The sequence below is a fragment of the Hirundo rustica genome, chromosome 2, assembly GCF_015227805.2.
Source record: "Hirundo rustica isolate bHirRus1 chromosome 2, bHirRus1.pri.v3, whole genome shotgun sequence".
NCBI classification, from domain to species: domain Eukaryota; kingdom Metazoa; phylum Chordata; class Aves; order Passeriformes; family Hirundinidae; genus Hirundo; species Hirundo rustica.
The window spans coordinates 12,370,491-12,393,318 of record NC_053451.1 but is presented as its reverse complement, the minus strand read 5'-3'; the positions used below and the strand labels follow the sequence as shown (position 1 = coordinate 12,393,318).

At 38.7% G+C, this 22,828-nt stretch overlaps 1 protein-coding gene across 3 annotated transcripts in view; it reads left to right on the top strand.

Moving 5' to 3' along the window:
* Positions 1–22,828, top strand: part of USP25 (ubiquitin specific peptidase 25) — a 93,959-nt gene that overhangs the window by 32,750 nt on the left and 38,381 nt on the right. For all 3 annotated transcript variants that reach the window (XM_040054784.2, XM_040054782.1, XM_040054785.2), the window contains 2 exons: positions 5,297–5,459; positions 18,658–18,744. In XM_040054784.2, coding sequence (XP_039910718.1) covers positions 5,297–5,459; positions 18,658–18,744 — 250 coding nt within the window. The remainder of the gene's footprint in view (positions 1–5,296; positions 5,460–18,657; positions 18,745–22,828) is intronic.

Here is a 22,828-nt window from a genome sequence, read left to right as displayed (position 1 = left end):
TTGTTCTAAGGGAAACAGGCAATGATTTGATCCTTGATAGGAGGTAAAGTACTGCCTCCTTGTAAAAGACCAATTTTATAAAAAAATAATTTAGATGGGGGAGATTAACCACAACATTTCTTTTTCTTAGTTCATTGTGTTTGATAGGCTAAATAACTTATTAGAAAATTCCATCTCTGAGAATATGGATATTTTATTGCTTTATTTGTAGTACTTTATCAATAGTAATTTTGTTTTCCCTTTTGAAAAATAAATATGCTAATTGTGAGAATAAGCATACCCTTCTATCCCTGCCCCCCTTATGATAAAAGTCATCTTGTAATATGAATTTAATAGAACATATTTTAGGAGGGAAAGGTAGGATGAAAGGGGTTTATATTCTCATTTACAGCTGGAAGAAGCATTTAAGGTATTGTTTTTTCTAAAACTTCAGTTTTAGTGCATGTATACAAGAGGATGGTGGAAGTTCTGTCCAGGTGTTCGTGGTTTTTTTTTTTTTTTTTTTTTTTGTTTTTTTTTTTTTTTTTTTTTTTTTTTTGTTTTTTGTTTTGTTTTGTTTTGTTTTGTTTTCAGAAGGTCAGCTCTTGCATGTTCCTTTTGGAAGGGCAGAATTGTAATTACGGAGTTGTGATTTAGGCAGGCACTCAGAAAGATGGACCTATTTCTGGAGATGGAAAATTTTCTCCCTCTTTTTCTTTACCCAAGCCTTGACTGCTTCTGCTTTCTTCAGTTCTTGGGAACCTTGAAGATTTAGGATTTTTGCTGTAGACTTTGTTTTTCACTTTTGAAACTAAAAACTGCTCTTTGATCCTATCTGCTTAGCCTGTAACTTAGTATTATAAATACTTTCTACTTAAATTACAGAGTATATTTTTCTGACTGCAGAAAACAACAAAGGATGCCTTTTTTTCTCTGTGTACAAAGGCATCTAGACAACCTATTTCGTTATTTGTAGAGAAAATGTTGGTCTTATGAAATAGAGACTTGCATCTAATGGCAAAATTGCACACAGTAACATGTGCAATGTCAAATGAGCATGTTGCAGGTCATATCCCCCTTGGTGCACTGTACCACATTTTCTATGCTTGCTGAAGGGTTCTTTGGACCATTTGTTGCACAAATTTATTCTACTAAGCTATTTAAAAAAATATTAACTGAAGGATCCATAGTATTTCATGACTCAAGAAAGGGAATGGGACTTTGCTTGTGAATGGAGGCAGAGAAGAACGAGGATCTTGAAGGTTTTGGCAGCATTGGAACACTAGATCAACTCAGTAATGTAGCAAGAAGCACCCTAAGCTGATGGCAAATTATGTGAGCATTGAACAAATATAGAAAGTTCAGAATTCTTGAATTCTTGATCTGAACTGTTCAATCAGTTTCCTTAAGGACAGAACTTCAGTCTGGTTTTATTACAAAAAAACCAAAACGAAACAAGAAAAATCCCACTTTGTAGTTAACACCCCACAGAAGAATGCTGGCATTCCAATAGAAAGCGCAGGACCCATGAAGAACTTCTCAAAACAAAAAGTAGAACACTGTGGTTGTAAACAAGTCAAGCTACAGCCATTTAATTACAATTTTGTAGATAAAACAAGATGCAGAAATCAAACAAGAGATCAATAATAAGCAAATTTAAACTTGGACATGGAAATGTTGCATCTTTTAAAATGTAGGCCATGTGCGTATTTAAATAGTTTTTGCTGTGCTGGATATTTTTTTCAAAGGTATTTGTAGTCGTTTGGAACCTAATTTGTGCAGATTTTGTTAGGGTTTCCCAGGGAGAATTAATGGAATTTCTTGACTTGTGTAATTGATGTTGTAATGCGCATAGAATTCGTCTTCCTGAATGTAATTGCTTTAGACTACCTAATAAGGACAGATCTGATTACTGTGTAGGTGTTGAGAGGAGTGCATCTGAAATGTCCAAGTGTCCGAGCTGAACGTCTTGTACACGGCACATTTAAAGTCTTTTCCTGTTTCCTCTATATATCTCCTAGAGAAATGTGCGTGATCAGTGTATTTCCCATTGTGAAGAAGTTTCTCCTGTTTATATTACTTTTCCTGGATTGAAAGAGTCTGAAGCTGGCCAAATAGGGCTTTACTAGGGAAGCCAGTGAGATATTTATCGGAAGGAGAAATCAGCTGGCCTGTGTTGTGCTGTGGTACTGCCCATATAAAAATGAGTCCATGCTGTCAGTGCATAAAGGATGTGCACAGCCTCTGGGGTTTTTTTTGTTTTGTTTTGTTGTTTTTTTTTTAAATCAGGGTCATTGAAACTGCTGGGGACTCTGCTCTGTGGTTAAGCACTGTGTGTGTAGATCCAAGGTGGGGTTGTGGAATGTTGTAGAGTCAGGGATATATTCCTGGATGTCCAGCTGTAAGACAGTCACAGTAGAAATAACTTCCCATGCTCTTTTAGCTGAATAACTTGACAGTGGGCTTTTCTTCAGCATGTTGAGTGGGCTTCCTTAGAGTGGTTTGACTGAATCTTTGTGCTGTGGACTTGGCTTGCCCCGGGCGTTTTTGCTTTGTCTGGCGAGCCCCCTGCAGTTCTGTGAAGCTGCTTGGCTGTGCCCAGCTTGTTATGGAGAAATAAAGCGCTGCTTTCAAGCCTCATGCCAAGCCTGGCACTAACTAACCCTTGCTACAGCGTTTCCCTCCAAACAGGGTTCCATCCCTTGGAGGTGAAGGAGCTGTAGGTCGGGTGAGTCCTGGGGGATGCCAAACCCTGATGGCTGATGTAGCTGATGGCTCTGTGCTGGAGACTGTGCAGTTGTCCCCAAGGGTCTCCAAGTGGGACTTCAGCTCTGTCATCAAAATTGCTAAATCCTTCAGTAACTCCCTGGAAGTATGCTCGTTTTGTCAAGCAGTGTAAGATTCTTGATCCGGGTGATGCCCCAAATTTGTGGCACCATGAATGTAAGACAGTGAGCATTTTTATGAGTTATCCTCACTGTGCTAGTAAATACATTTATTTATGTAGCTTTTGAGCTGATCATTAGGTTCCTATTTACTGTGCTCACTACACTTTATTTCACTTTTCGTTTTTGATTTAACTGCATCACAGCTATCATTATGTCTGAAAGTTAATTCAGCACACAGAATGTGAAGTTATTGCATGTGCTCTCTGAGGACAGATAATGTTATAAGTAGAATTAAGGAAAAAAATACCATGATGTCTTCAGAAGCAAATACTTTATTAACACATGGAATCACATTTCAGGTTGAGCAGAGATGAGTTAATCCCTTACCTGCTAAAGGAACACAAATTCAAATACAAGAAAGAAATTTTAGTGGGTAATTAAGCTGTTGAATGGTAATACTCATGGGGTCAGGGGGCTCTTTCAGTTTGGAAGTATTTATTTTTCGGAACTTGAAATATTCTTCAATTTCTAGGGAGAGCGAAAAAAGAGAAGTTTGATTGTTTACTTGAAACACAAATGGTGTGAAGTAGGTATTGTATCCTGTTACAACATAATTTAAATTTATTCCAGTCTGCCAATCTTCCTTCCAGTTTTAAAGGTCCCTTCAATTTAGTTTAAACAAGATTTTAAGCAATTCTACCTGCATGACAAATTATTTGAACTATGTATGACATTTTTAAATTGATTTTTTTAATGTCCCCAATGACCAACTTTTGCTCTCAAAGCAGAGATGTGCAAGTCATCTAACACTTTTGATGGACTGTATTAGTGAAAAGGGAAATGAATTTGACTGTTTCTTTACTGTTTCTTTTGGAGTTTTCTTAGTAGAAAAAATGATCAAAAAAGACTTTTAGAATAAACAGGGTCAGGTTCTATCTCTATGAAGTGTTTGAATAGATGTCAGAACAGAAACTCTTAGTGCCTGTCCTTTCAGTGCTGTTTACGTGATGTAAAAAACTAAACCAATTAATCCTTAGGACATGACCAGATTTAAGTTCTTCTTGAGACAGATACAAAAGTGGTATTTGTATCAAATGGTCTCTCAAATGTAGAATGCCTATCTTTTACAGTATTTTGTCTGAAATAAGTATCAATGACAAATTAGTGTGCTCCCCAGAGCAGTTCTCTGCAGTAAATTCATGTGATGCTTCATAGTTCTTGGTAAGATAGCTTTTCTTTCTTTGACAGGAACATAGCTTGAAATAAAGTTATAGGTAAGAAACTGAGGGAGCGGAGTTGTCAGTTTCTATGCTTTTTCTAAGATGTTCCAACTTTATCCTTTAGGAATTCCCTTTACAGACCAACCCAAACCTGCCTTTCTTTGGTGCTTAGTGAGTCTAGAACTGAGAGGGGGCAACTCTTCATTCTGCTCAGACTGCTTAGATGCTTCTGATGCAGCTTGGGAAATCCTGTGCTTCGTGTAGTAGAGTAGCTCAGCCTTTTGTCTCGGAGTTGGACTGGATGGTTGGGGAGAGTGACTACTGTGTCAGTAGTGCACATGCCAGACTCTTGGCTTGTGAGTTAGAGCCACTGTTACGTGACCTCAATGCATCCATCTTTCTATTTAGAATACACCTACCACAAACTACTTTTGAGGTGTATTTTGTCACCAGCCTAAGCATAGGTGCCGATACAGAAATAATGTATCAAGTTGGAGAGCTTCACACCCATCAGATCTTACTGTCATGTGAAATACAGATATTCAGCATAAATCACATAGGAATGGTTTCCAGCAAAGAAAGCGGTCATTGAAGCATGCAATTAGAGTGTTGAGTGACATTTGAAGAATTGCAGGGAGGTGTCTTTCCATGGCTCATAAAGTAATTACTTGCCATATAAAGTGATTAACACAGTTGCCTAAGTTGCAAAAATGGAAACTAAGAAAGCTGCCTTTGTTTTTGAAAGTTGCCTAGCTAGCTTTGGCTTCCTGTCAGTAAATGAAAGAGTGGTCCTTCACATAGCAATAAAAGCAATTGAGGATGAAAGCACTGTACTATTAGCGCTGCCTAAAATTTGTCCATCCTGTTTGAATCTGGTTCTTAAATAATTAATGACTTGTAGACATGGCTCTTGTATCTAGAGCTCTCACAGGAGGTTCGTGCTCTCACCAATACTGTTTTCCAAAGGGTAACAGAATTGCTGTAGCACAGCTAAAAGTGAAATAGCATTTTTGAAGACATGTTATTGCATATAATATAGCATAATATAGTGCATATATTGCTCAGCAACAATAAGTGAATGATGTCATTATGATATCTGTATTGCTACCTGAATTTATTTTACTACTCGGTGGGGGATTTTTTGTTTTGTTTTTTTGGAGGGGGGTTTGGTTTTTTTCTCACACTTTTCCCTCACTTCTGTTCCTGAAGAGTTCTAGAAGCCAGTATTGCAGAAAATAAAGCAAGTTTAAAGAGGACGCATCCAGAGGTATGGAGTGACTCTCCGAACCCTTATGATCGAAAGCGGCAAGACAACTGTCCAGTAGGATTAAAGAATGTTGGCAACACATGCTGGTTTAGTGCTGTCATTCAGGTAAGCATTCTTCAATTAGCTGTGTGTATTCTTCATCGTATCTATTGGGAAGTGAGTCAGCTCATTTTAAGTGAATAATTTAAAATAATCTCTTTTCCTGGGAAGTTTAGGCCACTGCATGAGATATTTTTGTGCATTTCTTATTTATTGCATCTCTTAATGTGTCTATCTGTAAGTCAGATTGAAGTGTAGAAAGTACTGGTAGCTTATCTAAGTAAAGCTTCACAATTTTTCTTATAAAGAAGTTTTTGAAGACAAGGAGTTGGCTCTCTGAAGATCCTGGGCATATGCAGCTCATGTTGGCATCAGTGACAATTGTGGATGCCTGTAAACATGGGAAAACTGGGTTACAGATGAGGAACCAATTTTTTTTACATTAAAAGGAGCACGTGCAAGTGACTGAAAGAGGGTGGCTGACAATGGAGGTAGATGGAAGAAATAAGATACCTCCAGTCATGGAGTGCTTACTCAAATGGCTACAGCTGGGTAAGGCAAAAGGAGGAGTAATTGATAAAGAATAGAACTTCAGAAGAATGAAGGGATAGTTCTTATACAGATACAATTACAACTGGTTTTGGTTCTTTTATGTAATACAATCAATATGTGTATTTTTTTTTTTAAGATAGGGTGAGTAGGGAAATGAGTACACATACTGCAATGTCTTGTTCTAATGTTCTAATATCAATAACTGATGTACATAAACTTTATGAATCCATCTTTTAGGAGATGTATGTTTCTGTAAATCATCTGTAGATCTACTGAAAAGCGTTTTAACCTACAGAAAAGTGAGGGTGAAACTGGAATACAATGATGGGAAATTGCTTTTTAGTCTACTAGAAACAAGTATTTTAGTCTACAAGAAACAAATATATTGTAACTTTTCATAGTCTGAGGTTTTGAGAGAAAGAAAATAAAATATTTAATACCCATTTTTAACAAATTACTGTCAGGCTGAAGCACTTCAGATAAACTAATACTGTTACTTTCATACTGGCTGTTGAAAGATGGCTGTTGTAATTCAGGCTGAGTCCATTTAGATCAATGCTCTGCCCAGCAATTTCCACAGCTGGATGCTTACAGAGGAGTACAAGCAATATGCATGATACTGCTCTGATAAAACTCCTGAGCCTCCCACTACTTTTGTCTTGGAAGGGATTTTTTAATCCTCTGCAGTTTATATAGTCCCAAGGGACCTCCCTTATATTTTACGTGCCTTCCTTGATCCTTGCAAACTTCTTGTACGCATGAGGGTCTTTTGGGTAGGAGTTCCACAGTTGTGCTTTGTATTGCACAAAGAACTGCCATGGGTTTGTGTGGTATTTTAAACCTGGCTCCCACTGTCTTTGTCCAGTAGCCTTCATGTCTCCCGGTGGACCAGACAGGAATTGATTGCCATTCCAGTTCTGTGGGCTGCTCTCCTACTCTCTTTTAACTCCTCAGTGGTCTCTTTTTTCCAGGCTGGATGCTCAATTGCCTTTTGAAGAGTGTGTCCTAAGCTCTGATCCACTTTCTTGCTGTTCTCTAGACCCTTTCCAGCTCTAGTAGCACTTTAGTTGGAGGATGAGGAAAGCTCTTAAGATGTGAGTGTGCTGTGAATTGGGGGTGGTATGAGGGAGACATACAGGTTCCTCAGGAAAGACAAGTAGGGATGACAAGGAGAGGCACTGCCTTTCTCCTGAAGGAGTAGCTCAGATGCGTGTGGGACAAGGTGGCACTTTAAGATGAGAGCCTGTGGATCAGGATCAGAGGAGGGGCTGGTAGAAGTGCCACCATGATTGGTCTGCTACAGACTACCCTCCTCAGGATGAGGCTGTAGACATAGCCTTTTTGAAAGGCAAGGAACTCTCAGGATTACAGTCCGTGGTTCCCATGGACTGTAAACATGTTAAATAAACATCCTGACCCTTGCTGGGTCCGACACAGCAGGACACAAGCAAACCAGATTTCTGGAGGGTATGAGGAACAGCTTCTTGATATGAGCACTGATGGACCAACTAGGGGTGATGCACAGCTGAATCTGCTGTTCCCCACAAATGGGAGAGCAGAAAGTGGAGTAATAGGTACCCTTGACTGCAGCAACCATGGAATAGTAGAGTTCAAGATGCTGACCCAGACCCAGTGTTCAGGAGAGCAGACTTTGTCTTCCAGAAGATGGTATCTGGGATTCCATAGGTGGGAGCTTGGAAGGGCAGAGATGCTTAGGAAGGCTGACAGCATTCCCTGATTGCCAGAAGGGTCTGTTCTGCTCTCAGGGAGCAGCTCATAGGCAAGCTTCAGCACAAGCAGACAGTGTGCAGGGTCTGGAAGCAGAGATGGGCTACTGAAGAGACTGGAAGTGTTGTCCAGGCATAAAGGAATGGCATTAGTAAAGTGAAAGCTGACCTGAGTTGGTACCTCAAAGGCTGTCTAGGGTAACAAGAAAAGGTTTTGATGTTGTACTGGTTGTAAAGGCCTGAGTGAGGAGAATGTTGCTGAATAGAGCAGGTGAGGTACTCAGTGCCTTGTTTTGCCTCAGTCTTTACTATGAGAGCCACAAGACCATTGTACATAGTTGAAACTCTGAACAGGGTCAAGGGTTTGAATTAGTTTACTTGGGGAAACTTGACTCATACAAGTCCACAGGACCCACTGAGCTGCATCAGTGGGGATGAGAGACAGTGGGGAAGAAGTCTTAGCAAGGCAACTCTCTCATTTTTGCGAAGTCACGGGGAATAAAAGAGGTTTCTGATGTACTTGAGCCAGGCTTTTTAGAACAATGCATATTGGGAGGATGAGAGGCAATAGGAGTCATTGAGATAAGGAAGATTAAGCCTGGATGTGGAGAAGCGTTTTTTTCCCAGAAAGACAGGCAGGCAATGGAGGATGCCCAGAGAAGCTGTGCAGGGTTTGCCAAACCTTGGAAAGTTTTAAGATGCCTGAAAAAAAGCCCTGAGTAGCCTGGTCTGATCTCACAGGTCAGTATAATGTGAATAATGCTAGTTAGTTTGGTGCACATCATCTTCTATAAATTCCAGAGTTGCTTTCCACCATGTACCTCACTGTACACAAAGCTGTCTTGAATTTAGCTTTCTTCTTACATGGATACTCAGTCTCATATGATGTTTCTGTCAGTGCATGCTTGCCAACTCTTGTTTCTACTACGCTGCAAATCTCTTTACTGAGTAAACATGGTCAAAACTTGCTGTCCTTTTTAGATTACATCTGAATTTTACTTACCAGTGCAGAGCTGGTGAATTTGCAGTAACCTGCCTTCAGGCTGGAACAGATGGTTGGCTCTTGTTCCTCTCTTAATTTTTGATTGTGTATTTGCTTGTACCTGTACCTTCCATCTCCCCTCACTGATGCTTAGTTAAAAGCTTTTGTTGAATGAATTCTTCTGAGATTGCCCAGAAATCCCAGTAGACTGCATAAATTGGATTACTGTTATGCATGCTCTGCTTGACTTGGAGGTTTTTGGTTCAGTTTGAGGTGGGTCATTTTGTTTGTTGGTTTTGGTTTTTTTTTTTAATGGGAAGGATATGCTTACCTACAGGTTGCCTTGTAGGTAATGCTGTAGTTATTAAAATTGAAAGATTTCTGTATTTGTTCTATGATGCCACCCTTCCCACTGAAGTTTTTATGTTCTTAGGCCTCTTTTCTTTCAGCATTTAGTAATCTATCAGGTATTTGAATTTTCTGTGTTCCTAGAGATACTTTGATGTTTCCCATGTTTATCTCGCCTCCTTTCCTTATTCCATCACATGCATTGCTCTTTTTGCAATAGCAGAAACAATGTCTTTGTCCTAACAGAAGCAAACATTTTATTTCCATTAAGATCTTTATGGAGCTACTGTGACTTGGTGTTTTATGTTTTCTGTTGTGTAATCAGATTTTACATTCCTAGCAGTCCCAAATTTAAAGGACTGATTTTATGTGCATGTGCATTTCTATTAAAGGCTTTTTTATACGGGAAAATGCACAATCTTTAAATAAATGTTTTTTATGGAAACTTGAATTTTTAATTTATCAATCACAGAGATAAGAGCAGAGGGCAGAGAATGTAAAAACCTATGCTAGACCTATGATCTCATGTTATTTATACCCAGCGTGCAACTTTATACCTTGAAAACAGATTAGAAAAAGACCTAGCTAGTTCTTGTGGTCACCAGCCATACCATATGAAAATCTGTGGTGTCTGGAATTATTATAGCCTGATCCTAAAAGATAGTGAAACTTCAGGAGTTAGTTCTATGGAATGTAATTCAAGCAAACCATTGAAAGATTTATAATTTCAGTTGGTTGAAAATTTAGGTTATTAATATTATCTGTCAACCAGAAAGATTTATGTTTCAAGCAACCATCCCAGGAAATTTATTGCATGCTAATTTAGAACATTAGCTAATACCTTTATTTATCCACAGGGCAGATTGACTACTTGGGTTGCATTGACTATGTAGAAGTATTTTCTTGCTTTCTTTGGGAGGCTTTTGTAACCTGACACATCACATAGGTCAACAATATCTAAATGTTAACTACTGCCAGTCACAATGATATATGGTGTAATGTAATCTAAAACTAAATTGCAGAGAAAGAAAAGTCTTCCTCCTATTTAAGGGGTGCTTGTTAAGGGAAGAAAAGATTTTGACATTTTGATGCTTTCCTTTTGCAATGTATGTTTTTTATAGGCACCAGTTAGCTGACTAAGTGAAATACAATCATAAATGTTTTGTGTATTTGCACTAAGAGTCTGAAATTCCTGAAGAGACTTTGTAGTGAGTGACAGAAAACTCTAGCAAGATTCAAACATCGCTGGAAATGTTGCCTTTACCCTGTATTTATTTGTGCCTTAGAGAGATAGGCACATCTGGAAGTCATCCTCTTCTGCAGGGGAAGAAGTGAGTCTCTCTTCAGAGGGCTCCAAAACAAAGTTTTGCTTTTAACAGTTACATTCAGGAGTGTTAGAATGAACAGTAATATTTTTCCCACAGTGTAACTTCTAAAAACCTGCCTTGCTGTTGAGGACTTCTGACTTGATAATAACATGAATTTAAAACTGAGTCCCCAAGAGAGTATGCCAAAACAAAGCTCTATTAAATTGTGTTCATTTCTTCCTTACCTGCCAAGAAATGAATCAAGTTCCTCAACGTTTTTTCTACCTCTTCTTGAACTTGTAATAAACCTACATTTTGAACAGGAGCTCACCTGTTCATGATTTTGCTATTGTTTAGTTAGATGAACATTTATGAAAGGACCCATAAATCTTGAGGCTTTAGAATATTTCTCTGTTGGTTGTGTGTTTTCTATTTATTATTTATTATTTATTATTTCTATTATTTATTATTTTCTATTTATTATTTTGCTTAAATTCTCGTTATTGTAACTACATATGTCTGCTTTTGAAATAGAACTTAAGACATCAATTTCTTTAAAGAAACAAAACACAAATATACCACTGTATGTTTTTACTTTTCTGCAGTAGATTTTAGTGGCCTCCTTGTGAAAAAGTATTGTCACAGTTTTTCTTGGCTGTAAGAGTTTACAGCCTGAAAATGGCTTAGAAATAATAAATTTATGGAGCCTGTGAAGTAGTTCCTTCATCGCATGCTGAGCACAAGTTAAGAGTTTTACGGACATGGGATGTAGAAGGCAAGTAACTCACAGGACATAGATATGTTGTTTTAATCATGTCTTGTAATCATAGGCTTGCTGCCTATGCAAGTTCTCCCTCAGATGTTTTGGTTTAAGACACTGCACCAGACTGACTTTACCTTTTGGAGTCCCAAGTAGGGTTCTGGTCATGTGCAAGAAGTAATGTCCTGGCAGGACCTGCCCTGTGCCATGGGAGATGCCCAGATTGTTCAGAGAATGTCACTGACTTTGTGCCAAGGTAGATCTCTGTGGGAGAAGAAAAGTGTGTGGGGAATCAGTGAGAGCTGTACTGTGCATGCTGCTGTTTCCCCTTTCTCCAGTCCCATTCCTCATGGACCGTGCGCGCTCTCTTCCCCAGTCTCATGACTTCCTGAGGGCCAGCTTGTAGCTCCTCCCTTTACCAACTGGGTATCCCAACAGGACAGCTGGGGCTTGGCATCCCCACACTCTTCTCTTTCTGAGTCTGTCAGAGTCTGATAACTTTTTTTTTTTCCCCTAAAAGTGCATAGCTTGCTGAATGAAGTTAACAAGCATAGATCTTCAAGAGTGCTCTTTAACTTTTATTTTCAGGGTCCCTAACACCCCTTCTGGCATTTGCTCAGTTGCATTGTGTTTGGGAGCAGCCTTCCTGTTTTCCTGATGTCAGTATATTTGGGTTTAGGATCTCCTTTGATCCTAGACTTCTAGTTCTGGGAAGAAGTGAACCAGCCTGATGGGTGGGAATCAAGCAAGTATTTTCTTCCCAGTTGGTGGCTCAGCTATTTACCAGTATTGTTCTTCTTTAAAGCAGCCTGCCACAAATATCTAACTTTTACATTGTTATGTTTCTTATTTGTCATGACAAATGGAAAGGATTGTGATGGATGATGTGGTAGTGCATTAATACCAAAAAGCTTAGGATTATATTATTAAATGTGCACATTTATACATTATACATGAATCCCTTGCTTCCCTGGGCAAGCAGTGCAAGGTTGTAGGCTGAAGAACATTCAGTGTTCAATCCCCATATGAGTTAAAATGATCATTGATAGAAAAATTTTCTTTCCACTGTTTTCACTGTGGAACAGCCTGAGGCAGGGATTGGTGGGGGATATATTGGTGGGGGTAAACTGCTCTGTAGAGTTTCATGGGTGGAGGAATAATGATGTTGGAAATCTAGTTTCTTGCTTTCCGTTCCTCTGTCACTCCCCCTGTTTCCCTGTAAAGTGAACCTGTCCCTTCCAAATTTAGTCATCCTATGATATTTGCTGACAAGGTATTCCTTTCCCTGCTTTTTGTGCTTCTGTAGTTTCTGGTTCCCACAGGTTGCTTGTGTGACATTTCAAGCTCTTAGCTTACATTTAGTCATTTGTAATACTGCAAAATTTGTTGTGATGGTATGGAAAGCTTTAATGGATCATGGCTTTCACTTTGATTCATAAGTAGTTGGTCATTTAATTAAAATAAAGGATACAGGATACGTTGTTTAGGTGTGTTATTTAAATTTACATCACTTAATTTGGGCAAGAAGTTGAAAACTGTAACCATGTTAGGAAATGTTGGCTGTGATTTTTTTTTTTTTTTTTTTTTTTTTTTTGTCCTAACAGATTTTTTTTTCTTGCTTTGACCTTGTAGTAGAGGAGTGGTTGGATGGCATTTCTTAGTATGTGCCAAGACACAAGCATAAAGTGAATTCTTCTGGACACATATCATACTTAGCTGTCTTCTGAGTTGCAGTAATGTTCTGAGTTTGTTGCTATAAACAAGTAAATGCTCTCTAAATGCAGGCTGGTAATTCCATGGTGAACTCTTTGTTTAAAATGTTGACTTAACCCAAGCCAGCTAGAGCTCTTAGTTTTACTTTCTAGCTCAAACAGTATGCAAGCTGTTTTCAGTCTTCTTCAATGTTGCACCTCAGCATTTGGGAGATATAAGACATGATAGCTTAAAACTGCAATTTATACCTAGGTTTTCAGCAATTTGGAATGCTAATTGATTGTTTGTTTATAAATAAAAATGCCCTTTTAGAGGTACTTTCTGAAGCTTTTGAGACTGGGAATTGAATCTGTGACTCTCAAATTGCTAAATGTTTTCCTCATCACTACCACTGTACATGTGAGGCGGTTGTGCTGAAGTACAGATATCGGGCAGTGTCATAGCTGTCTGTAAGAGTTTTTGTTTCAGAGGGGAAGAGAAAAAGAAACCTCCTCTTCCTATACTTTCACAGTGAAGTTTGAACAGGAATCTGCTCAAGTCACAGCTTTGAAGCTGCTTTGCTCACTTCTCTTCTGTCTTCCTTACGTGAAATTTTCTAAAGAATGCAAGAGAAGCTTTCGACTCTGCCAAATCCTCAGTGTGTATAAAGAAGCATGTTTTGGGTGACTTCCTAATTTTCTTAATGCCTGTCATTAGTCTCTATTCTGGAAACAGGATTTACCACTCGACAGGAATAAGACACGAACAGGTGGAGTGGGAGACAACCCCAGAGTAAGTTATAAGGAGGAGCAGGGTAGAAGGGAGAGTTGTGCCCAGCAGACCAACTGGTGTAGTAGCAACAAGCAGCCACTTTAAGGACTTTGTTGTGAGAAAGTACTTCCAAGAATATGAACCAAAAAGGAAAAATAAAATCGATAAACAGGAGAAGTCTGGAAAGCCTTAAAGAGGAGAGAGAAGTGATTCTCCCAAATTAGAACCGAAGAATGGCCTGGGTTGGAGGGGATTGTAAAGATTCTGTTGCCAACCCCGTGCCACAGGCAAGGACACCTTCCACTAGACCAGATTGCTCAGAGCTCCATCTAACCGGGCCCTGAGCACTACCAGGGATGGGACCTGTGCCATCATCAACTTCACAGTAAAGAATGTCTTTATAAGTAAGATCGTGTCTGATCGAAACCTACTCTGTAAGTGGGAATCCATTCCCTCTTGTCCTGTCACTCCACGATAGTCTAGTCTCTCTCCATCTTTCCTGTAGGCTCACTTCAGGTATTGGAAGGTCACAATTAGGTCACCCTCAAGCCTTTTCTTCTTCAGGCTGAGCAATCCCAGTTCTCTCAAGATATAGGGATATAGAGTTGAAAAGGCTTGCTAATTGGTGAGAACTGGACTCAGTTGTCAGCGAAGTTGCTCATGTTTTTGCAATATGGAGCTTTAATACTCAATCAGAGGAATGTGGGAGTATTAAATCACTCATTTGTGCAATATTTAGGAGTACTTTTACTTTGAACCTTAGCACGTCAAATATTGATAACTAGTAAATTTCAAATTCTGTATTCTATTGGAGGAAGCATGGCAGTGCATGCAGGTAGGACCATATATTCCATAACTCTGTGTTTTTATTTGATTTGAGTTATTAACATGAATTAAATGTTAACCCTAATAATACTCGATCTACCGCACTAAAACTGCCTCTATTTAAACCACCAAAATTGTTTAAAAGTGAAGTAAGAACTTAAATCTAATTTGTCATGTTGGCAGGGGCAAACTCTTCCAAATAATATACTTTATAACATAGGGCTCTATTTTTGCTTTTTATTATTAGAACAGTAATGATGAATTCAGTATTTAAGATTGCTTTCTGCTTGTTACACAAAATGAAGGTAGATATGGTCTTGGCTTTGTAGCTTTAAATAAAAAAATGAAATAAATAAATAAATAAAAGTCAAATTGGAAATGCATAAAAGGCCCCAGATGAGGAAATGAGTGTTGTGATGTGCTACTAAATATAAGTTTTCAACTTATACAAGGTCATGTTTTAGCTAAATGCCAGTAGATAAAGGAATTTGTTTAGGAGCTCTGTAGGAGTGCATGCTTTTCTTTTTCCATGTCAAGAGCTGCTTTTCAAGCTCTCCTAGTAAGATATATTTAGGTTTTGGGTTTCTTCCTTCTGTCTTCCCTCTGTCCTTCCAAGCTTAACCTTTGCAAATTTAGTGGGAAGCTGTCTATCTTCATGGTATTACATACCTCAGGTTTTCATGAAAGCTTGTATAAAGGTGATACATATTAAAAATGCTCAGTTCTTTTTTGGTTGTTGTTGGGTTTTTGTTTTTTTTTTTTCTTTTTCTGTGCTGAAAAAAAAATACAAAATTGCTAGTCAAAGAGAACCGAATGTGTTTATAAATCTGTTAGTGAAACAGCTGGTTTTAGTGCCCCATGCTTACAAACTTGCAAGAATCCACCAGAGAGCCCATCTGAAGCTTTCTGCAGGAGCTTGTTTGTCATCTTGTATCTAGACTTAGAAACAATGTTTTCCCACTTTCTAAAGTCAGCTACTCTTAATTAGGACTCTGCTAGTGGCTTTTGATGACCTGTGTTGCACGCTCGGCATTAGCAGATTTAATATCCTGACTAATTTATATTCTTGTAGCATTAATGCAGCATCACAGTTCTTGAGTATTAAGAATTAATACTTAGTCAATCTAAATTTTGGCAAGGTCCTTCGGTTTGATAATCCTAGACTTTAAGGGGGGGAATGGGATGAGCAGAGTGTTTTAAGGGAAATCAAGGCAGCTTGCATTCAGAAATTGTGTTTTAACTCAATGTAAGTAAATATTACTCATAAAAGTGAATGCTTTAGTGTCTTACAGTATAGAAGATAGGACTCTACCTAGTTCTCTCTTGTATGACTGAAAATACATCATAACCACCTCTAGCAGGGGAAAGCCACAATGTCTTGTTGCTATTCAGTATTGTTGGTGTGAATGCCTTAAACTGATACTGGATTTCTGTTCTCGTTTTTTTCTCATTTACTTTTACTGTCTTGTTCACCCTCCAGAACTGACAGAATAGAAAGCAGAATTCTAAACATCTGTTGATTTCATGACGATTTCAATTGATATAACTTAGCTTGGCTTGGTCAAGTTTCCAGGTGACAGCTTTTAAATGGTTTAAAGGCACTGGGGGAAAAAAACCCACAAACCCACCTTGCAGAGAGGTTTTCTTTCATGCCTAAGTTTTGCATACTTCAGTAAATTGTTAAGGTATTTGATCAAGGACAGTAAATGTGAAGTATCCACCTTTTAGGTGCAGCCTGTTTTCTTGCACTGGGGCTCCTGGCACCTTTGTGCAGCTGAAGCCAAGTGGGTGAGAGGTGATGTGCTGCTCCATGCAGCGTGTTTGGAAAGCAAATGCATTTGGAGCTTTAGGCTAGGGTCAGTGTGTGGCACTTGGGCCGGGGACAGTCTCTGCTTTGTCTCTTGGTGGCTGCAGAGGAGCAGCCTCTGCCTCATGGGCCGCTTACCCTGGGTGCAGGGAGCCTGGACAGAAGTCTAGAAACTGGAAAGTGTTTTGCCTCACCCCTTTCTGGGCTCTGGGGTGGTTGGCCTGGGGAGATCTCTGCTGGGCTTAGGTGAATTCTTTTTTATTTCCTTACCTCAGGAAGAACTGCAGGTTCCTCACTGAGATATTTCAGGCACAAAAATAGTTGGTTTCAGGCACTTGTTTACACTTACACTGGGAAATGATCTTTTTTAAATGGTAGTAGAAGTTCCCTTAAGTTGATTTAGCTCAGTATAGGAGAGCTACAGCATGACACTGTCTTGTGTGCATTAGTGGCGTTGGCAGCAGATAAACTGTGAGGGTTCTGCTGCATCTCAAAACAACCGTACACAGTGTAACCTTTTCTGGCAAGAATTTTAACAACTAAACATCTTGCATAAGGAATTTTGAATAGTACAAGGCTGAAGAAGAAAAGAACAAGACAGTCCTCTTAATTACTCTCAGCAGATTGCACAGATAGGTTTGTTCAGGTCAGTCAGAAAGCATGGAATTATGTTCAGTAGAGTTCTGAATTAAAGAAACTGAATTTTCGTGAAAAACTTGTTGGATTGAATGCCAGGCAAAAGTGCTAAACTTGAGTACAGTTTGCTGTACATAATTTGTGTGTTTGTATTATGAAATTGGTTTGCTCAGATGCTTGGCACTTTGATGGCACTTGGATTAGTTATGGAGAGAATTCAGCCTTTGCACATTATATTTCAGCAGCTGGTTTATTTTGTGCATAAAACATTGCTATGTTTTGCTTGATGAAGAGCCCACCAGTGGAATGCTGTTACATCATGAGACGTAACTTCAATTAGTATCAGCTTCTAGACTGACACTTGAATTAAATATTAACATTTTCTGTGCTTTGAGTAAGTAAACAAAGGACTCTGTTTTACAATCTCCCTTCTCTGGAAGGATGGATAAAAGAGGGACATGTATTTTGAACAGCAAAACAGGAAAAAAGTTTGACTGTTCAGTTTTCTGCCTTGATTCAGCAAGGTCAGAAAGGTCTTTTCTCAGCTGATGTTTTTGATACTTTTTTAAATCTAAAAAGAGGTGTGACAATGGTAGCCTCTTTGCTTTGTTGGGGATGCTATGTTATATGGGGTGTGGAAAAGGTTAGACTCTGTACAGGCTCTTTCACAAGGACAATCAGGAACATGGCAATTTTTCACAACCTTTTTTTTTTCCTACCAATATGTTCTAAATTAGTGGAATAAATGCAGAGCCTCTTCACAATTTGTGTTTCACTTATTTGGCACTGTGGTGTTGAAAACCTATTAAACTGATGTGATCTGTGACTTAAGTCTTTACATGGGTAGGACAAGTTCTGGGATCAAAGTCTATTGCTGGGGTAAGCAAACTCTGCCTTTCCAAGACAAATAGTAAGATGTGTGATGGGGTGGGAGGAGAGTTAATTATAGAGTGTAAACCCAGGAGAGTACAAATAGGAAGGCAGATCTTTCCCTGTGCTTCTCTGATGAGCATGTTTAAGGTATTTCAGACCTTTCCCTCTACCTTGTCTTCATCAAAATGCTCTTCTGTAACAAAGTGATTTTTAGTTAAGATGCTTTTTGTCTGTACAGAAAAGCAGTGATGCAGTTCCACAAGTTTCGAGGTATCCAGTTCTCCGCAAAATGTGTTGGACTTTGATTGTTCGCAACCCAGAGTCATCTTGCTCTTGTACTCTCTTGGCTCCAGGCCCCGTGTTACACCGTGGAGTTCTCTGTGGGTGTGCCTGCAGACACCTGTTTTCATGTTGTAGACAGACAGACACCTGTCTATTTGTGTGTCCATAAAATGGGAATGTTATCAGTAGCTTACCTGCAAAGTTATATAACCCAATGTCCTTACTCTAAGGTGCATCCCTCAGTTCATATAGGAATGGGAGGAGAGGACAGAATGCAAACTGTTCAGCTGATGCAAGTGGAATTAAGTTGCACATGCAGAGATGTACTCTCTGTGCACTGTGGAGTAGGTGATAGAGGGCCTACAAGATAAATTTTAGATGGCTAAACAGTGTTTCATGTCAATTTGAAAGCTGACAATTATACAATTCATAAAATACTTGTTGTAAAATGTAATTTGCCTATCATATAAAATTATTATTCCTTTTATGTGATTAAGTGCAGAGATATTTTTTATTACACTGCTTTCTTGGCAAAAGTAACTGTCTTCTGGTGAAAATATGTTTAGCAATACTCTGCCTTGTGAACTAAAACTTAACATTGCATATGTTTAACACTTCATTTGTTTTGCTAAGGCTTATTTGGAAGAGTTCTGTGTTGTTTGTGGAAGTGCTTAAAAGTTTTCATATTTTTTTTCTTTGCAGTCATTATTTAACCTACTGGAGTTTCGAAGACTAGTTTTGAATTTCAATCCCCCTGCAAATGCTCAAGATTTGCCCCGAAACCAAAAGGTAAGATGAGAAGCTGACTTCCTCTTGTGGCTGATGAGGGCATTTCTGTCTTGTACTTGAATTTTGGACTGTTCTCTAGCTCATATCAGCATGGGTTTTAGAGGTGCCAGTTAACAGTTCTCGGAGCTTCCTGTTGTGGATCTTACATAGAAGGCATCAGCCTCACAGCAGAATATGGGGCAGGGTGCTGAGAGAGGCAGAGCATTTCTCATGTGAGTGTAGCTTGTCTTGGCAAGTGTATTTTATTCCACTTCCCTCCTACTCGTGATCTGACACTGAGCATTCTTTTATTACCTTGTCTCTTCTGCCTTTTTCAGGAGGTGATTATAAGTATAGACTTTCTCATATTATCAGGTACTCATATAGGATTGGGGAGGGGAAGGCCTTGGCTTAGGTTTATTGTGGCTTCAGACTGGCAAGGGGGAATGGTCATGGAGTGGGGGACAAGACAGACCAGTTTTCCTTCCTTCATGGGCATCCTTTGAGGAGAGATGCAATGGGAGCCCCTTGGTTCTATGCTGTGAAATGGGAGGGAAGAAATGGAAAAGGAAGTGGCTGTATGAGATGTGAAGACACTTGGTTGCCTGATTTTTAGCAGGGTCTTATAGAGCAATGAATTTTTTACATATCCAGAAATTAGAATCATAGAATGGTTTAGATTGAAAAGACTTTAAAGATGAACTAGTTCCAACACCTGTGCCATGGCCAGGTGCACCTTCCACTAGACCGGGTTGCCCAGAGCTTCATCCAAGCTGGCCCTGAACACTCCCAGGGCTGGGCATCCACAGCTTCTCTGGACAACATGTGCCAGGGCCTTACCACCCACAGAGTAGATAAGGCTTGCCTGTTGCCTCTTTCTGTCAGATTTAAAGGGAGTGTGTTGTCAGCCTGTTCTTAGTTGTTTGTCCCTTCAGGCTTGTCTGGAATGTTCACTATCAAAAGTAAGAGCTGTTATTAGAGAAGCAAAAGAAAACAAAGAGAAGACCTAAACCTCTGGGTATGTTCCATAAAAGGGAAGTAGAATGTTCAGTCAGGACTGGATAATTTCTCCCCTGCCCTACCCTCTTCTTTCCTCACCACATTCAAAGTGCAAGAAGTCATTTTTTTTTGTTGTTGGAAAGCATATTTGCATTAGGTCATGAGATGGTGTGAAAATAAAACATGAGTAGTGTTCTCAGCACAAGGCAGGGACGGAGCAGTGTATTTTAATAAGAAAGATAAGTCATGCTTTCCAAAGAGGTGTACTAAATTATTTTTCTTTTTAGATTGACTCTCTGCCCAGTGTTTACTTTTTCATCATATAATTTGTTTTAGTAATATCCTTCAGTATGCAGAAATTGTGTTCATTTTTCAGCATGTGAAAAGCAATTGGCATCTAAAAAGTACTATGAAATAGCTGATAACAAGCTATTGTCTTCATAAACATCTTGCCCAAGCATTGACACTTGCAGCCAAATGCCTTTAGACTTTCCAAAGTGCTTTATTTTAGAAATTGAGACCATGACAGACAGTAAGTTCTTGTGAAATGGTGTGACACCAGGCAAGTGCATGGATTTATTCAGAAACCTTGCTTTCTGCAGGCCTGCTAGAAAGAATCTCTGGCAGTAGTTTGTGTCCTCTCCTTTCTTAACTTACATTCCAGATTGAAGTAGGGTTACTACTTGATGTGCTCATCTGTCTTATCTCTAGCTGAAAAAGGATTGAGAAGAATTTAGAATAAGGGGGTTTTAGGATAAGGAGGAGGATTTAGGATAAGGGCTTGCTTCACTAGTTGAAATTTAGACAAGATAGAAGTCACAAGCATGCATGCTCCCAAATATGGTGCCTTTATTTCTTTATTAGTAAAAGCAATTAGAGGCAAATTGATTTAGACTTCTAATATAAGTTACCAGTTGACAGTAGGGGAGAAAAAAAAAAAAAAACCCTGAAATTTACTTCTGACTTCTTGCTTATTTTAAAACCATCTTGCCTTGGTTTTGATTTTGTTTTTATTTTTATTCCAGTATTAACTACCATATGTGACTGACATTCTCTGGGATCAAATTTCATTGCTAATAAAGCACATGTTTTAATAATCCCAGATTTTGAATACTTGGGTTTACATCCTGTTGTTCTTCCAGTTGGTGGGAATTAGAGTGTAATGCTGGGGTCACGACAATCTCTTGATATAGAATTAGAACATGTGGTTGTACTTCAGGGAATATTGCACAGCAGGGGGTTTGTTCTTTCCCATCAATATATTGAATCCAAATGCTATGAATAATTTGGCATGCAAACTTGTTAATCTAGAAGTCATTGGTATAATTTTTACTTCAAACCACCCCCCCAAAAAAACCAACAGCCCCACCCTATTTGTCTCAGCTAATGGGGCTTTGATCTTCTGGATTTGGGCATACACTTAAAATTTGATTTGATCTTCGATTTGATCTTGCACTTTTCAATTTGAAAATAATTTATCTTCCTTGGTTTCTTTCTGTAGAATGAATGCAGTTCTCTGTAGTTACTGCAGCTTCTTTGCTGTCTTGATTCTCTTGGCTTTTGCTGTCACATGAACAGACCTTTTTGCTGTGCACATTGAGCCCAGCCAAATATTTGGCCTCAGTGATATCTTCCGGAAACATTTTATTATCAGAGGAAAGGGGTTACTGTGCTCCAGGTTAGCACATCCTTCCACCTGTTCTGATATTACTGTAATATTATCATTGTCTCACTCTCCTGGCAAACTGATTTGCTATAATGAATGTTTGCTATGTATTAAATACGTAGACTGCTTCAAAAGCAGTTATAATAATAACTTATTCTGACATGTATTAAGAAATTATTTATGCAGGCAGGATAGGTGATAAAATGGAGAATGTCTTAAATGATGAAATTTCCATGCAGCGCTTAGTTAAAAACTTTTTTAATCTTTTTTTTATGTTGGTGCATGTACAGGATGCTTTAGAGGTGAGAGCTATATGCTGTGCTGTGATCACTTTATCAGTTGTTTGTTTTGACATGCAAGTCCTTTTGTGGAACTCAATGCCTTATCATAGGGACTGGCCCGTCTTATTTTGAAGATTTTAGGGTTTGTTCTAGTCAAGGATCATGTCTAATGCATTAAATTGAGCTTTGTCAAAAGCAGCAAGGATTTCCTTAGTTTTAGAGAACTTTGGTAGCCTTTGTAGGTGTTTGTTCTGGGTAATCCTACTGACATTGGTAGGCAGTTGTTCAAGCTAAGGCTACAAGTACAGCTAAAACTCAGCCCAAGTTGCAGTGTAAATTTGGGTAATGAAGTAATGTACTATGCACATTATAATAATGCTGATACTTCAGATTTAATCAAAAGAAGGTAAGATCTAGAGTATTCTGTGGTTAATAATTTGTATTATGCATATGATCTATCTCTGGTATTGAAGCATCTTTATAAAATGTATCTAAAATTTGAAATTCCATTTAATAGAACGCTTTATGAAAACAGCAAGAAAAATGCAACTTTTGCAATGTGTTTCCTTCTTTTGTTATTATATAGTGTTTAAGTTTCTAAATGGGAGACTGATTTTGTTCTTAATTAGGGTGATTTGTGCTGAATTAGGGTGGCACTTGAAGTGCAACCTTTTCTGTGAAGAGTCCTTATAACTGACAGGTGTTCTGCAAGGTGGACTAGAAGAACAAGTTAAATTCAGAGATTTACATGACTAGAAGTATTTCTTAGGTATTATGTGGAACACAGTGAATTCTCTGTGCACTTTTTAAATCTGAAGTAAACCACATTTTATGTACAAAAAGCTTTATGCCTCCTGGATTGACACAGAAGTGACTAAACAAGTCTGCTGTTTGATGATCATGTGAAATAGTTTGTCATCAAGTAATTCCAGTTTGACCAGTATCAAGACATCTGTGCTGCCTTTGAATGATACTTTGTTCTAAACACGAGTGGATATTACATGGGGTTTTATTTCACAAGTATTTGCCAACTATCTACTCAGGAGTAGATATCCAATCTCCACAGCATTGGTAACCTATGATTTAATCTACGGCATTTGTGTTTCGGTTTATTGGTTTTTCGTTATGGAGGTGGAAAGTATTTCTTCTCTTGTGGAAA